At 27.0% G+C, this 17070-nt stretch overlaps 3 protein-coding genes and 1 non-coding gene across 6 annotated transcripts in view; 2 read left to right on the forward strand and 2 right to left on the reverse strand.

Moving 5' to 3' along the window:
• TTLL5 (Tubulin tyrosine ligase-like 5) overlaps window positions 1–9799 on the forward strand; it is a 42668-nt gene extending 32869 nt beyond the window's left edge. The window contains exons 5-15 of the mRNA XM_015315881.2: window positions 3726–3832; window positions 3900–4113; window positions 4325–4581; window positions 4708–4907; window positions 4992–5221; window positions 5305–5500; window positions 5673–5838; window positions 5910–6050; window positions 6148–6298; window positions 6377–6543; window positions 6634–9799. Of these exons, the coding sequence (XP_015171367.1) occupies window positions 3726–3832; window positions 3900–4113; window positions 4325–4581; window positions 4708–4907; window positions 4992–5221; window positions 5305–5500; window positions 5673–5838; window positions 5910–6050; window positions 6148–6298; window positions 6377–6543; window positions 6634–6853 (2049 nt within the window). The 3' untranslated portion in view covers window positions 6854–9799. The remainder of the gene's footprint in view (window positions 1–3725; window positions 3833–3899; window positions 4114–4324; window positions 4582–4707; window positions 4908–4991; window positions 5222–5304; window positions 5501–5672; window positions 5839–5909; window positions 6051–6147; window positions 6299–6376; window positions 6544–6633) is intronic.
• TRNAT-UGU (transfer RNA threonine (anticodon UGU)) lies at window positions 2953–3025 on the reverse strand. Its single transcript has one exon. It is a non-coding gene; the product is annotated as a tRNA-Thr (tRNA).
• Window positions 9800–11148: 1349 nt separating the features above from the next.
• On the forward strand, window positions 11149–13547 carry Rtca (RNA 3'-terminal phosphate cyclase). Its single transcript, XM_015315831.2, has 7 exons — window positions 11149–11851; window positions 11928–12045; window positions 12153–12474; window positions 12549–12690; window positions 12750–12889; window positions 13022–13175; window positions 13250–13547. The coding sequence occupies exons 1-7, from the start codon at window positions 11810–11812 to the stop codon at window positions 13466–13468; spliced, it is 1137 nt and encodes a 378-aa protein (XP_015171317.1). The 5' UTR covers window positions 11149–11809; the 3' UTR covers window positions 13469–13547.
• Window positions 13548–13737: 190 nt separating this feature from the next.
• Alg11 (ALG11 alpha-1,2-mannosyltransferase) lies at window positions 13738–16819 on the reverse strand. 3 transcript variants are annotated; one of them, XM_089173073.1, is made up of 9 exons: window positions 16166–16819; window positions 15892–16004; window positions 15545–15775; window positions 15238–15470; window positions 14940–15157; window positions 14571–14855; window positions 14238–14497; window positions 13999–14133; window positions 13738–13897 (listed from the first exon to the last, which is right to left on the reverse strand). In XM_089173073.1, the coding sequence occupies exons 2-9, from the start codon at window positions 15909–15911 to the stop codon at window positions 13810–13812; spliced, it is 1470 nt and encodes a 489-aa protein (XP_089029199.1). In that variant the 5' UTR covers window positions 15912–16004; window positions 16166–16819; the 3' UTR covers window positions 13738–13809. The 3 variants fall into 3 exon arrangements, with proteins under 3 accessions (XP_089029199.1, XP_015171324.1, XP_015171322.1); XM_015315838.2 differs by having other exon boundaries at window positions 15892–16023; XM_015315836.2 differs by having other exon boundaries at window positions 15892–16009; window positions 16166–16818.
• Between the last annotated feature and the right edge of the window lie 251 nt (window positions 16820–17070).

Below are 17070 nucleotides of genomic sequence, written 5' to 3' on the forward strand. Positions count from 1 at the left end.
CGATAAAGATACAAAAATTATTTCATCCAGCCACAATGAACTATCTCGAATAATAAAACGAACAATAAAATTAATAAACGCTTATCAAGATGACCCAAATTTGAACAATAAATTATACTTATAGATAGATAATAATATAACAAATTTCTCGATATAAATAGCATGTGAATTAATTTTTACATTGTCTATTATTCATTTAATCATCCTTGACCTTGGTCTGGAGTATTATGCGTTCGAACGAAATGAGATCAAAGTTTTGTGTCTTTAACACGACATCAGTAGCCCCCTTAAGGAAAAAGAATAATTGTATTATACATCGTTATCGAGTTACAATATTTCGGAACAGAATACGATCTAATTCGTGTGTATAAACGTTCGCTAAATGTGAGATAAAAATAGACAAAAAAAATATTCTTCTCGGCGACCTCGAAAACGTGTAAATCAAACTAATATAAAATGGCTGCTTCTTGAATCAGTCAGGGTCAAAAAGGCAAATTCTTAGCTTTAGTTTCAAGAATCGTTTTTAATCGTTTTAATTTCTGTTTAATTACTGAAGAATCAAGTAAACAATATTAAAGGCGATTATTGATTATGATCAATATCAAATGTAAAAGATCGAACTACAAATTACTTGTTTGAGAAAAATAAAAGGAAAGAAAAAAAAACGCAGGAAAGGGCGGGGGAGGGGAGCGGTAGGGAGGGGGAATGTTCACAGGACCTCGGCTTCATTTTATCTTTTTTTTTCTTCTCTTTCTCTCTCTCTCTTTCTTTCTCTGTCTTTTAACAATCCTGCTCGTTATCCTTGATCGGTAATGTAATATGTGACTCACGTTCGTAAGACGAACAAGAAGAGCACGAAACGTTCTTCGTCTTCGTCGTTGTCATTGTCTTGTACTGTCTTGTCGTCTCTCCTTTGTAGTACACACTTCCTGGCATCATCCTTCAACACGGTCAAATTTCCCCTTCTTAATCGAACTGATAGTATTTCAGATTGACAGGAATTATTAACAAATTTTAACACGCGAATGCAACTTTTCTTAAACACCGACATTAATTTTTATCACCATCCACCCCTCTATCACCCTCCCCTAATATTAAATTGTACGCATGAAATTGTATCGATAGAAAGAAATAATAATACTGTTCACTGAACGTTATTTTAATCCTTGATGATTTTCAATGGACGATTTGCGTCCATTCTTCGCCCGAGGCGACAACTTCTTCCGATGTAGTATAGTAAGTAAGTTTTATCATATACGTAATGTATCTTTTAAATTGGTTAGAGGTCTTCTTAAGAAAGTCCTTCGGAACGAAACCAGTCCTTGGTCAATGGCTTTGATAAACGTCCTCTCCCTTTTATGATCTTTGAAACCAGAACTGTTTTTTTTTCTTTTTATTTCTCACTCTTTCTCTTTCTTTCTTTCTTTCTATATTTTTTCTTTTCTACCTTGAAGTTTCATCACCTACCTCGTGTCTAGGTGAATTAATTAGTTCCGCGTGGTTGTTTAAAGTTAAGAACACATTCCACCTAAACCATTTTACGAGCACATTTTTATCTTCTCGTCGTGATACGTTGTATAAACGTTTCATTTTTTGAAAACAACGATAGAAGAGAATGAGCCTTTCGTATTTTATATTCCACTTTAGTTCAACCTATCTCTACCTGTATGCATATAATGATGCTTGCTCGCACGCACACGTGTATGTATGCATAAGTGTGTGTGTGTGTGTGTGTGTGTGTCCTGTATGTGTGTGTGTGTCCTGTATGTGTACAGTTGTTCCAGGTTATAATATCGTATTTTCAATAAACTCAATAGGGACAATAGAAATTATTAGTAATTTGTAAAAAAAATTCTATCGCTTAAAAATGTTATTCTTTTTTTTTCCCTATTCAATTATGCGTCCATCAATGACGCAAATCGATTATACCGCCATGAAACACGAAGGTTCTGTATCATTAAATGAAAAGTCAATGGGTTTCTTTTCGTGTCGACGGTCACGTAGTCCTTATATCATGAGAAATTACTCACCATGTTGTTAGTTTATGTGGTCCTCTTCTTTTTTTTTTTTTTTTTTATTTTTTTCTTTCCTTTAAATTTTTATGGAATTTTTCTATTTTTGCTATTTCTTCTTCTTCTTCTTTTTTTCTCTTCTTTCAAACAATTTGTAAGAACTCGTGACTTCGTTATCATTGCATTTTTATTTCTAAATGCAATTCTTTTTTTGTAGGTAATAAAATGATGTAATATAATTTTAATCATAACTATTAAATTATGGATTAAATTGAATCAATTTAATTTTTTCTATGTAACCTATTATATAATGTTTATTATCATAGAGTTATTTATTGAATCAGATAATAAAGATGAAGTTTTCTTTTTTGTTGTATAAAGAAGAATAAATTTCAAATTATAATACAATTGACATTTTTCATTAACGTCGATTTGTTGTGATTCATGTTCGTAATTTAAATACGATACGATTCCCAACATTGCATTGTTATTTATCAGATTTCGATTTATCATCATAAAAATGCAACAATGTGTTTTAATTGTGATTAAATAAGCCAACGCGTAATTTGTACATTTTAATATATAATTATAATTTGAAATTGTGTTATTTATAGTTTGAACGCGAAGATACAAGGGATTTTTTAAATGATTCGATAAAATAGAAATGAAACTTTTTTCTTCTTACTTGTATTTGTTTAAATTATAAATATCATTTGTTTATTAAAAAAAGAAAAAGAACTTATTCACGAAGAGTCCGTATCTTGGTTCTCAGAATAAATGATATACTTTATCGAGGTTTTATGTTTTTTTATTTTTTTATTATTTTTTTTTTATTACGTTATATGGTAAAAAAATTGTTTAAATAAAAATTTGTATAAAAAAAAATTACCGTGTTTATGATAAACACAGTCAATTCTCAATTTTTGAGAATAGAAAAACTTGCCCCCAGAGAGATTTGAACTCTCGACCCCTGGTTTACAAGACCAGTGCTCTAACCCCTGAGCTATGGAGGCTTGTGTCAGTACTCAACTTATATTTTTCCTTATACAATTTTTGTTTACAAACATGATTCCTTTTGTATGTTATGTATAATAATGATCACAATTATTATTATTATTTATTTAAAAATATATTACACTAAACATAATTTTATACGAAAATTGAAATAATGAAAACATATGTTCCATTATGATAAGTAATAATATTATTTTAAATGTAAATGTTAAAGTAGAGAAAAATATATTTCAAAATGTCCGCCATATTAAAATTTATTTATTTAAACATTGTATACATTAAATAAAATATATTATTTGTATATCTTTACCGATAGATCTAACAAATGATTATTCGTATATCTTAACTTTTCAATTTGTTTTATTCAATTAAATAATTTATTATAAATTATTGATAATGTATTTTGTTTTTATACTAATACCATACATGTTTTAATTATTCTAAACTATTAGCAATCCGTGAGCGTGAACACGTTTATTCCTACGAAAACTAAACCGCAAGGTCAATAAAGACGCCAGTATACTTGAATGCAAGACGAATATTAAAGACTTGCGTGATGGAAAATACTTCCATGTTTTCTTGAACTTATTCATGATCGATTATTTTCATTATTTATTTCCTGCATATAATATATATATTCTATATAAGAATGAATAAAAATGTAAGACATTTTAATGTATATACTTTTATATTTATCAGGTACCCATGAATGAGCCAGATTTTAATGTATTGTGGATGGGAAATCACCCAAAGCCAGATGTTCTTCGTAATTTACAGTCCTATCAAAAAGTTAATCACTTTCCAAGGTATAAAACTTAATTATTATGATGAATAAAAATGTTTATTGATGAATAACTTTATTAAATTTGTTAGATCGTACGAGATAACGCGAAAGGATCGTTTGTATAAGAACATCGAAGCTATGCAAAGAAGTAAAGGCTTGCGAAACTTGGATTTTATACCACAAACCTTCCTTTTACCCAGTGAATCAAGAGAATTACTTACGGCGCATTTTAGGTACCGAGGACCTTGGATCGTCAAACCAAAAGCCAGCTCTCGTGGACGCGGAATTTATATTGTTAATAGTGTGAGCATAATCATTTTTAGGTATGATTTTCTGTAGAGAGAAATAAGGGTTTCTGTTCGATTATTATTTAACTTCGATATCATGCTGACTAAATTGATCTAACTTTTTTTACTATAATAATATTTATAAAATAAGCCCTGTTTGTTTATTTGATATATATATCATGTACATATAATTAATCATTAATAATTATTTATTCATTTGATTATAGCCTGAGAAAATCCTTACAGATGAATCTGTGATAGTTGCACAATACATAAATAATCCGCTGTTAGTGGATGGGCACAAATGTGATTTACGTCTGTATGTTGCTGTAACAAATTATGATCCATTATTGATATACCTGTATGAAGAAGGATTAGTGCGATTTGCAACAGTTAAATATGATGGTGGTAATCAATACGTTTGGAATCCTTGTATGCACTTATGTAACTACAGCATCAATAAATTCCATGTAGATTATGTTAAGTAAGTTACATTATCCTCCCTTTTTTCCTCTTTACGTTATATTTCGCATATTTATGCATGAATTTTAATTATTTCTTGTTTCATATAAATTATGTATCCTCTAATTTTTATTATTGTTATTTATAGAAGCGAAGATCCAGATGCGGAAGATGTGGGCCATAAATGGACATTATCTGCATTATTAAGACATTTGCGTTCCATTGGTCAAGATACTGAACAACTTATGCAACATATCGAAGATATTATTATTAAATCTATTTTAGCTACTGCTTCTGGAATTGTTAGTGGTGTTAAACAATTCGTTAAACATCCGGAAACATGTTTCGGTAATAATAATTACATTTTTAATCGTTTGTTCTTTACTTTTTTATTTGCCATCATAAGTGAATAACATATTTATCGTTTTATAGAATTGTTTGGTTTTGATATTCTGATTGATGATACTTTGAAACCTTGGTTATTGGAAGTAAATTTGACACCATCATTGGGATGTGATTCTCCGTTGGATGTCAGATTAAAATCAGCATTAATAGCTGATTTACTTACTCTTGTTGGTATTCCCGCTGTAGATCCAATGTTACGGCCTCAAAGTATGCACCTTAATCGTTCTTTGGCTAATCCCACTAAAAGAATGGCTGGTGTAAGTTCATTAAATCACTAAATGTAATTTTATTATCTTCTTTCATACATTTATATTAACTTATTGTTATTTTTATTTTGTAGTATAGAAGAGTGCAATCCGCGGAAACATTAACTCATAAAAAGAAAACTGTTAGCAAAAGTAACATTATAAAAGGAGGATTAAGTTCCGAACAACAACGAATAGTAATTTCTGCTAAAGCACAATTTGAAAGAAGAGGAGGATTCGTTCGCATATTTCCTAGTCCTAAATCATGGGAAATGTATTCGCAATATTTAGGTATTTACATTTCATTGAACACATTTGATGAATATTTAAACGAATATACAAGGTGTCTAAAGCTTTTCCGGCTAATTGGTAACAACATATTCTATGCACGAAAATAAAAAGTAAAAAATATAAATTATTTATATTATATGTTTTTATATATAAATTTATTATTTGTTTATAGATTCATCAACTGGTATACCAATAGTTTCTGATCCATTAGGGCCTGGAAGAATTCCACAATCAGTGACCACAAATTACAATTTAATGTTACACGAACAATTATTCCCTGCAGCTAATCGAAATACTGGTTTTGTTATACCAGAAGTTACATTGGACAGATTGTCCAGGTAATTTTCTAATTACATATAAGTTATTTAATTTTGAAATATTATTTAAATAATATTCATCATGTCTATAGATACGAAAGGTATGAAAGAGCTTTAGTGAAGGGTCATAAACAAAGTTTAGATCGTGGTGATAGTAAAGAAAATATGGATGTAGATACTCATAAGTATAAAAATTTAGTTATTAAATCGATGCAAGAAGGAAATACATTAAGGTTTGTACTTTATATCCTTCAAAAATATTCCTATGTAAATAATTTTTTCTCGGTTAGTTTGATCAATTAAATTATTATCTATCGCGTGTATTTTTAGTCCTGGCGAAGCGAGGAAAGCTTTTGGTTTATATCTGGGACACATACTTCGTAAAATATCGCAATCAAATGCGGATCCTGCTTGTTGCGATCTTGTCATGAAATTTCTTCAACAGTCTTCGTGTAACTTGAGAACTCCGTTTTTATTTACAGTAAGTTGAAAAATTTGAAATTTTCTGTATTCAAATGACGATATGAATATTTAAAAAATATCATTTTTGTATTAATAGTTACCAAGCAGTAAACTCAGTGACAAGGATCGTGCAGCTATTACTGCTAAACAATTATCAGATTTCTTACACTTGTATAACAGAGAAACAGAACTTTACGCGGATACGGTTGATCGTCCATGTATCGTACCCAATAGACTTTTCCAAAAATTCCTGGCAGCTGCACGGTAATTATTTATTAATATCTGACAAATAAGAAATAAACATCGATCAAAATAAAAATAATTATCATACAATTTTCATATTTGACGATACAGCGAGGAGGATCTCGACGATGTATTAATCTTGCAAACCCAATTGTACAAATGTGCACACAGTTTTTTGGGTAGAAGCGGTTTCGCTGGAAGTTTACGTGGGCCTAATCTTTTATGCTCGTTACCGCATATAACTTCCCGAGTGTATTCAAATGCCGCTACGACCGAACAATGCAAATGCACACAATCCTCAACAAGGACTACAAAAGCTCCAAGAACATAGAGTATAATGATATTATTTATAAATTATCATCCCTTTATTATTATTATTATTATATTAAGATTATATATAGTATACGTATTCTGGTTTGAGCGGACAATCATTCATTAGGGTACGAGTGATAGTTGTCTCTCTTACACTGGCGCGAAAAATGTAATTACGAGATAAATATTTTGGATACGCTTTAAAAGCGCTTTAAATATTTAAAACAATTCTATAAAATAAGAAAAGTTTATCATTAGCGTAAGGTATAAAACGAGTTTACAACAAGAATCTTGCTCGAAGTTTAGTCATTTTATTGAATGTCCAAACATTGAAGAATTTTTGAGCAAAAATTTGAGCTGCGTTATTCCCAAGCTAGTCTTATAAAAATATATTTGACAAATATTTTACATCAATCATATGATTAAATTATGATGAAGGAGCGGCACAATGAAGAAAAGCGATTATAGATATGATTATTATACGAATTGCCAAAGATATGTAGAAAAAAGAAACAAAAAAAAAGAACCTGGAACAGGAAAAGAAAAGAAAATATGTGATAATTTGCATGAGAATAATATATTAATTTTATTAATCAATTACAAGTTCGGTAAAATGCAATTCGATATTTTATTGTATTCGTGAAAATTTGGCAAACAAAAATATTATTAATTAGTTTCTTAGCACAAATTATAGATATATTATCAATAATTTATTTTATAAATATTACGAGATTATAGTAATATATAACTCATATTTATTTACTATCATGAATATAGAAACTCATTTTTTAATAATAATAATAATAATGTAACAATTACTTATGTTACTCACGATTGATGAAGCATATATATTTACATTAATGTTCAAAATGTTCCTATGCTTACTATATGTTTCTTTTTTTATAATTAATTTAAGAAAAAAAAAACAACAAAAAGATAATATATGTCGGCATCCATGTATTTGCATCTAGTCACAGCTAAAGGAATATTTTAATTATCATCGAAAGGAAATTAATTGTATAATATACAGCAACATGCATGCATCTATTTATTTATTTATTAATTTATTTATTTATTTACGTTTAGAAGCAACTTAAGCTAAACGTTACAAGAAATATTTTAACATATCGTAAAAAAAATGCAACTCTAACAATAATAATATTATAATAATAATAATAATAATAATAATAATATATTATAAAATTTATGCAACGCAAAGCTGTTGTTAGAAATTAGTTTAAATAATTTTCTTTTTTATTTATGTGTTGTGTTTCATTACAAAATAGTATGCAATATGTAGTATACAAAAAAAGAAAAAAAAAACAATATGGATGTCTCGATGCACGAGCAAGGCTATAATATTGTACACATCAATTAAATATAAATTTGTATAAGATAAAGTTAGTATTTTACATTTATATACCGCTTTTTTCAACGATATAAGCAAATTTAGAAATGAAAGATAAATTGTACAGGCACTCATCGAAATGAATTACGATGATGATGAATGATGATAAAATGTTGTGTAGTTAAGCTTATTGTACGTAGAGCAGCAATATTTCCATCCACGTAATTCCGTCGATATTTTGAGAATTTACCGCTTTTTCTTCCAGATGAAAAATATTTTTTCACCCAAACGCTTGCTAAATATATTATTATATTTACTTGATATTGTATTTAAGATATAGAAATGATGTGCTAAATGTTATTCACGATGATAAACCATTTCAATTTGCTTACTGTGATATATAGGTACATTTTATGTATCATAAATGAGAGAAAAGAAAAGCAAGAAAAATATGATACATCCGTAGCGTAATTCTTAATAAGCCGTTTGATTTTTTATGCGCAGTACATAATGAGATCGAAAAAAAAAAACATTTGCTAATGAATATTATTTAAAGAAAAGAAAAATAAAGGAAAAAATGTAGCATCGTTGTTTATAAGATGCAGGCATCGTGTGTACTGTTGCTAGCTAATTGAAAGAAAGAAAAAATAAGATAACTCTGAAAACATTGCTACGGAGAAAAATAACAATATAGGAATGGTTAAAAATAGTTTACCTAATTATATATAAGCCTAATATTTAAAAAATCTATAATATATTGTATTACGAATTTTATTTTACAACGAATAAGTATTAATTCCTTGGATATTTATAAATATTAATTATGCAATTAACATCTATGGTTGCAATTAACGCGGTTGCAATTGCAGCTGGCTTAGGATATGGAAGTGTTTGCTTTATATTTAACAAAAAATTAAGAAGTTTAAACAAAAAAATACTAATTCCATTTATAATGCATAAACAACAATACATATTTGTCTTGCTTGCACAGTGAAAATAAAATAACGCTATCGTTGAAACATTTATACCTATCTAAATGTGACAGCATTAATATTTGAAAAAAAAAAAGAATATTTAACAATATATTATATAGAATATGAAAATTTTACTCACTAATTCTGATATATTCGCATCTTTATCAATAGATGATACAATAAGTTTGATAAAAGATGTACATGCATATCGTTTGTATGCATTATTATCTTCAAGTTACAAAATAAAAAAACTGCGAGATCGGTTTCCTTCGATTTACATTTAAAAAAAAAAAAAGAGAAAAAAACAATATGTTTGATGTAAGTTGTATCATTTAATAAGAATAAGTTTAATTTATTGTATATGTAATGTGCACAAAACAATATCGTTCACTTTGTCAGTATAGAATATTTTATTTGCAAAAATTACTTTTATCGTTTAGATTAATTTAAGTATACTTTTTATGGAATAAGTATTTTGAACAATTAGAAAAAAAAACGAGCAAAAAAAAGTAAAAAATATCTGCTCCTAAGTTTGGAGTTAAAACTGCCTTTCCTGTTAAAAAAAAAAAAAAAGATATACAGGCTTAGTAAATATTTATACTTAATCGAAGATTTACTGTTAATTAATGAACTATAGCGATCATTTTATTTTTCATTTTTACCGATCGTTTATAATAAAACTAATCTATATATCTTTGTACTTTTACACCCTGAGTGTTCCAAAATAACTTTTGTTCGATTATATCACTACTATTTGTAATTATGATTTCATTGTATTTTTGTAATTATTGAAATTATGTTAATTATTTTTTGTTTATACTATGTTATGTTATTTTTATTTTGGATTATGTTATTAACGTGTTCATTGTGATTTTTTTAATTCAAAATATGTGCAATAAGTTAATCATTTATTAAGTTCGTTTTATTAATTTTATTAATAAACAGAACATTTTTAATTATAATACAATGCATATGATTTTGAAACAAACAAAAAATAAAAAATGAAATAAAATAAGAAGCAATAGCAAAAACCATATACAAATATTTAATCTGAAAATTTATATAGGTGATGCAAATGCAACACTCCCTTCCTACCTGTGATCTTTAAAATTTACTAGTCAGCTTATTGCATTTACTTACTGATAAATGTATAATAATAATAATAATATTAATAATATTAATAATAATAATAATTACAATAACAACAACAATAATAATAATAATAATGCTTTATACAATATAATATTATAATAAACATAGTTGCATAAATTATTTTATTATAATTACTAATCAGGTAGCATTATAGCATATGCTCAGATGCATGGCAACTGTATTAGAATGCATAGTTATTTTAAATGTAGTTAGTATGTAATATAAAGAAAGATACATCGAATTAATATCTTCAATATTAAAATATGAATCTCTTTAGTTGTTATGAAACTAAAAATTTTTCTAGAAGTTTTTCTTCAATCTTTAAAATGTAATACGGGATGCATTTAAAATAATATTCCATGTTAAATCATATTTTCGCATTATAAATTTGTCATGAAATAGAAATAAAATCTGAATAAATAATATATAAAACGTATACGATATATCATACGTTATTATTGTTATAACCTGATCATCATAAATATAATACAATATTTATATCATTGATTTACATTTAAGACAAAAATCTGAAAGGAATAAAATTATATAATTTAAAAAAGTCAATCCTTTTAGCGCGAAATTCATTTTAAAAATGGCGGCACTATACACGCATGCGCACTGTGTTTGATTATTCTATATTTATTAAATTATATTTAAATAAAAGCTGAATACGTTTAATTAAATAAAATTGTATTCAAATAATAACTTATTATACATATTCTAAATATTATTAGCAAAATAATATAATTTGTAAAACTCAATAATTCTCAAGAATTATAAATCAATTGATTTGAGAAATGACAGAACTGAAATGCGCATGTGTATTGTGAATCTGGTTATCCTATATTTATTAACTTATTTAAAGAAAAGCTCTCTATACATTTAATTGAATTAAGTAAAACATAAATAATAACATATAATATACATTATCTAAATACTATTAAATACATTTAACAAAATTTGTAAATGTTAAGTAAATTAATACATATACGTGTATAAATATATAAATTTTCGATACAAAAATATATTATTTAAAGAAAAAAAGAAAGAAAAAGTACACGTGTTACCTCTTTAGTCTGAAATCATGAATAAGAGTTGCCTTTAAATAAATACAGATAATTATAACCTTAAAATAGGGAATATAATTAGTCAAAAATTATTAATTTTATACTACATGTAATTACATTACGTGATTGTATTTTATATGATTTTGGTATATCTATATATATACTTGAAAATCGCCGAAAATTCGAAGGTTACTACAAAGGCGGCAGTTTCAGACAATATTTAGAGAAGAAAAAAAATTGGCTCTATAGTCGTCTATAGATAGATAGATAAATTCCCCTTCTCTAACAATGATCGTCGACATTCTTCGAGAGAAATTCAATGTTAACTGAGTTTAAATAAAACCGGCGTTTATCGAGAGACACACGGTACAAATACCACATATACTTCAATCATTTTTTCTAAATGCATTTTTAGATCTTTGTCAACAACAACAATGGCGTCATTAATAAAAATTGATGGAAGTTTGGGCGAAGGGGTAAGTGTTTATTTAATTCTCATTAAATGTTTTGTAAATCGTATTGAATAATAAAATCATTGTCATCATTGTACAGGGTGGACAAGTTTTGAGAATAGCACTGTCTTTGAGTGCACTTTATGAAATTCCTATAGAAATAAATAATATCAGAGCAGGCCGAGCTAAACCTGGATTGGCAGCTCAACATTTGAAAGGTATGCTTTTGTAATATTTATTTGTTATCAGAATTCAATTATTTACTATTTTTATATGTTTCCTTTATGGTTGTGCATTATTTATTAATACTTCATTTATTTTTTAGGAGTTGAATTGGTGAAGAAAATGTGTAATGCTGAAGTTTCAGGAGCTTATATAGGATCTACGCATTTAGAATTCTATCCTAAATCATTGAACAAATATGAACATGAATTTGAAGCTGATACACAGACAGCTGGGTGTATATGTTTGTTGGCACAAGTTGCATTACCGTGCGCTTTATTCCTACCACAAAAATCTGATATTATACTCGTTCTTAAAGGAGGTACTAACGTTCCTATGGGACCACATATAGAATATCTTACAGAAGTGATGAGACCGATATTGAATAAATTTGGAGCGGATTTTGATTTTGTTGTATTAAAAAGGTATTCGTTATTTTCTTTTTCCTTTATATTTCTTTTTCAAATGTGCATAGTTTTTAATTAATATGTGATTGGAGGGGTTATTATCCAAAAGGAAAAGGTATAGTGCATTTACGTATAAAACCGATAAGAAACTTGAATGCTGTTCAAATAACTGATCCTGGCATACCTCGTGGAATATCAGGTTGGGCTTACGTAGCCGGATCAATAAATATAAATGTATGTTTAAATGAATTATATATACGTTAATTACTATTAATATATATCTTGTGTTTTAGGAAGCATATAAAATGGCTGGTGATGCTAAAACCATCTTAACCAAAGAACTTAGTAAAAATAATATTCAAGTTCCTGCTATTAATATTGAATCGTACAGAGAAGACAGAGGAGTCGCCGTTGGACATGGATCTGGTATTAAGTAAGTTATAATATAAATAAATAAAAAACAAGAAAATTGATACTCAAATAATTTTTCTTTTATAATAAAAGATATTAGATTATATTAATTTAAAAATATTAATAAACTATTTTTATTAAATTTAATTAACAGCATAGTTTGCTCGACAACAACAGGTTGTATATTTGGTGGTTCTGGTTTGGATACGGTACATAAAGGACCAATTTTTCCAGGAGTAAATGCAGCTAACGAAATTCTAGAACCACTTTTAGCTAATTCATGTATAGATGAACATACTCAAGATCAAGTAAGCTATTTATAATAATTTTATGATTTATTTATTATTCTTATTATTATTATCGTTAATCTTTCTTTATTTAGATAATAATTTTCATGGCATTGGCTAGAGGGATATCAAGGGTTAGAGTAGGAAGCAAGAAACTTACTCTTCATACGGAGACTGCAATAAAAATTGCTGAAATAATGTTAGCCAGTCGTGGACTTCATTTTCGTTTGGTAGAAAACGAAAGCGTGGGAGATTCGCCTTCGTATATTTTAGAATGCGAAGGATGTGGATTGATCAATAATTTCGTAAAATAATATTGAAAATATGTTATTATGCACGAAATTAATTCGTGTTAAAATAAAAATTTAAAATAAAATTATTATTGCATCACAATCTGCTCATTTTTGTAAAAATTGAATTATTTTTACACGCATAGCAGTAATATTTCCAGACTAGATTTTAATAATCTATTTTAAATTATTTTCTTATTTTAACTATTTTATACCTTGAATATCTATTATATATCAACCAATTATATGCATTTTGTCAATTTATTTAATAAATGAACTTTTTGCAATATTAATTGACAGTATTTAAATATTAATATATTTGATGGATAGTATCTTTGATATACAAGAAATGTAAATCCTTAATTTTATTCCTGTTTTTGTCGAAAAAGTGGTTCCATAGTTCGTAAAACTTCCTTTTCAAATAATTCATTAGAAAAACGATTAACGGATGCTCTGGAAAAAATGACGTTTCATTGGAATACACAAATTATGAAAAGTTGATTATTTAAATATATTAACTATTATATAATATATTAATTTATTAAAATATATACCTTGCAGCTAATCTAATAGTCTTTTTATCCTCAGGATGCATATTTATAATATATGCTAATATTTTGGCATATTCTTCTGCTTCTTCCGCTAAAAAGCCGGTTTGACTACCAGGTTGTGTTTCTATTATGTCTGCTCTAAAATATTATATTATTTTAGTTAAATAAAAAAAGAAAGAAAAATTGAACAAAGTAATTTTTCCTTTAAATCATAAAATTTCAAAACAAATCCATTTCTACACCTTGGTCCACCAGAAGCATGAGCTACCATAATTAATCCAGCAGCCATGCATTCTACTACACTGATACCAAAATGTTCATTCCACATTGCATGCAGTCCTATCGATGCTTTTTGTAATTCCGATACAAGTTCAGAATAGGGTATATTCAATTTAAATTCAACATTTTCATCCAAAGCAAAATGTTTAGATAAGTCTTGCATGTCTTTAACACGTACTTTATCTTCCGCGTCTCTACAAGACCCAATAAGTACTAAGCATATCTAAAAAGATAATCAATAATTTTTGTTTATCTAGCGATTTGATTTTACAAAAGAAGAAGACCATTTTTATTACCTTGTCCCATATTTCTTCTTTAACTATTGATCTCAATTCGTACATAGTTCTCAACATTAAAGGATGATTTTTTTCTGGTCTAAATTGTGCAACAGACACTATTCGTATTTGATCATCTTCTTTAGTATCGTCATAAAGTGGAAGAGATGTTAAATGTTGTACATCCGTTGGCGGATAGATTCTGTGCGTTCGCAAAGGACATTTCCAAATACTATTAATATGTTCCTCCGTCCAGGAAGAATTCACCATTACAATATCTGCTGTTCTACCAGCAAATCCATATAACTATATGAATAATTATCATATTTTTATAATGCAATATTAAATGTTTAATTATATATTTATACGTAGATTAGCAAAAATATTTACTAATGCAAATAATCTATAATAAACAATTTTTCCGGCAGATAAAAACGGATTTCTTGCTATTATACGACGATTATTATGTGATATTACACGTCTGTAAACGTGTCTTAACATATCAGTCGAAATTGTAGGATAGTGAGTGTATGATCCAACTTTGCAACCTCCTATATATTTAAACAGTGGATATGTAAAAGCATAGCCCATTGTATCAATATAAATATCTAGAATATTAATAAAATACATATTACATAGTTCAATAAAATAATAATCATTTCTATTACTTGCTATATTACAATCTTACCTGGTACTAAATTGTTTAAAGCTTCGATACCCAACCAAATAGAACCTAAACTTTGTCCCAAAAGTGTAAAGTAAGGATACATGTTTGCTTCTACCCATTTACGTTTATGAAGATATATAAATTCAATGTTTGATTGAATTTTAATATTAAATGATTTTTGCGATTTATTTAAAATCTGTTCAGGGTCGGCATCCAAGTCACCGGTATAAACAACTATATGTATATTTGGATATCTGTAGAGATTAATGAATCAAAGAATAAATATGCATTCACCTTTGATATATTATCAAAGAATTTGTTAACTTACTTAGACTGTACAGCTTTAATCATTGCCCAAAGTACTTTTTCACCTCCACCACCTGCATTACAGTATGGGTGGAAAAATCCAACGACAGTTCCTTTTTGTTTCCTATTTGTACGCTCTTTTGTATACATTCTTCTCCAAAATATTAATAATATTGGTAATATGAGTAAAATACATATAAGTGTAAAGACAATTAATATCAATGTCATTATTATTAATAATATTATAGGTGTTCTAAAAGAAAATAATTTATTTAATATATTTTATTTGATTCAATGTTTTTTTTAAGTTTGATATTACAAGATTCGCATACGATATTGAAAAATGATTTATATTAAAAATATGCTTACAATAAAGAATAAATATTCATATTCTTTCGTTTCCAATGATCAATGTATACAATAATAAATCTCAAATGGTGACGTGTAATATCTTATGTGATATCTTTAATTTCCTTTTAAATCTAACCTAAACAATGTCAACTTTCATTCATACAAAATACATAGATTATTACTAAAGTTATTATAAGTCATTATTAAATTATAAATGCGATTTGTATTACTTTATCAAATGATATTTATAAATATATTAATAGCTTGAAAGAAACAGGAGGTGTTTTCTAACCTAATTAGAATTGCCAGAAGAAAAATCTTTTAGAAGAGATAATATAATATCAAATGACCCCCATTATACTCTATACTATAAAAGTTGCATCATATGATATAAGTTATGTTTTATATCACGTTTTATAATACTTTAACTTAACTTAATCTTAATAATCACAACACTGTTTCCTTCATTACCAACTAATTTTTTCCTTTTTCCCTTAATATGGTAACGTTGAACTTAACCTAACAACTTTTTCTTTTTTTTTGTAAATTTATGAAAACGGTAAGGTATTTTTTTCAATTTATTAAAAAATGACATGTTTATTTAAAAACATGTTATTAACAAGTCAATTATTAAAAGAACTTCATGCTTATTATAAAATAAATTATTTTCTGTACTCATCGACAAGAGTATGGATATACCAGAGACTAAAAGTTTATCTATTTTAGTGCAATACGTAAACAAAGGCAAAATACAAATTAATTGAATAGAATTTTTTAAGGTCAAGGATGATATGTCTGAAAACTTATACAAAAGCTTTGAATATTCATTAAATAAGCATAACTTGTCTTTGAATAATATTGTTGACATTAGTATTGATAATGCAAAATCAAAAGTTCAACCGTACAAGACTAAATGGCTAGAATTTTTTGAATGTATTCAAAAAATATTACATCTAACGATAACTAAACTAAACTGACTAAACTAAACTAAAGATGATAGTGGTAGCGATTGTTAATATTCATTTGTATAATTTGTATTTATATTTATGTATTTGTATATTTGTATATTTGTATTACATATTTTATATAATTATAAAATGTTACAAAAAATTATCTTTATATTTGATTTACAAGACGCAAGGGCACCGATATTTTCACTTGAAACTAAATTCTATGAAAATCAAATAAAATTAAATT

Source organism: Polistes dominula, unplaced genomic scaffold (genome assembly GCF_049000335.1).
Source record: "Polistes dominula isolate Pdom_NZ unplaced genomic scaffold, Pdom_raw_medaka contig_22, whole genome shotgun sequence".
NCBI lineage: Eukaryota > Metazoa > Arthropoda > Insecta > Hymenoptera > Vespidae > Polistes > Polistes dominula.

What these genes read in the sequence shown, in the direction of transcription:
- Alg11 (XM_089173073.1), bottom strand. Translation starts at nt 15,911, where the DNA reads ATGAATATTTATTCTTTATT. An exon ending in CATGCTTCTGGTGGACCAAG is followed by an intron (nt 14,134 to 14,237) that starts GTGTAGAAATGG and finishes ATAATATTTTAG; the next exon opens with AGCAGACATAATAGAAACAC. An exon ending in ACTATTAGATTAGCTGCAAG is followed by an intron (nt 13,898 to 13,998) that starts GTATATATTTTA and finishes CATTTTTTCCAG; the next exon opens with AGCATCCGTTAATCGTTTTT.
- Rtca (XM_015315831.2), top strand. Translation starts at nt 11,810, where the DNA reads ATGGCGTCATTAATAAAAATTGATGGAAGTTTGGGCGAAGGG. An exon ending in GGCAGCTCAACATTTGAAAG is followed by an intron (nt 12,046 to 12,152) that starts GTATGCTTTTGT and finishes TTTATTTTTTAG; the next exon opens with GAGTTGAATTGGTGAAGAAA. An exon ending in CCGGATCAATAAATATAAAT is followed by an intron (nt 12,691 to 12,749) that starts GTATGTTTAAAT and finishes CTTGTGTTTTAG; the next exon opens with GAAGCATATAAAATGGCTGG.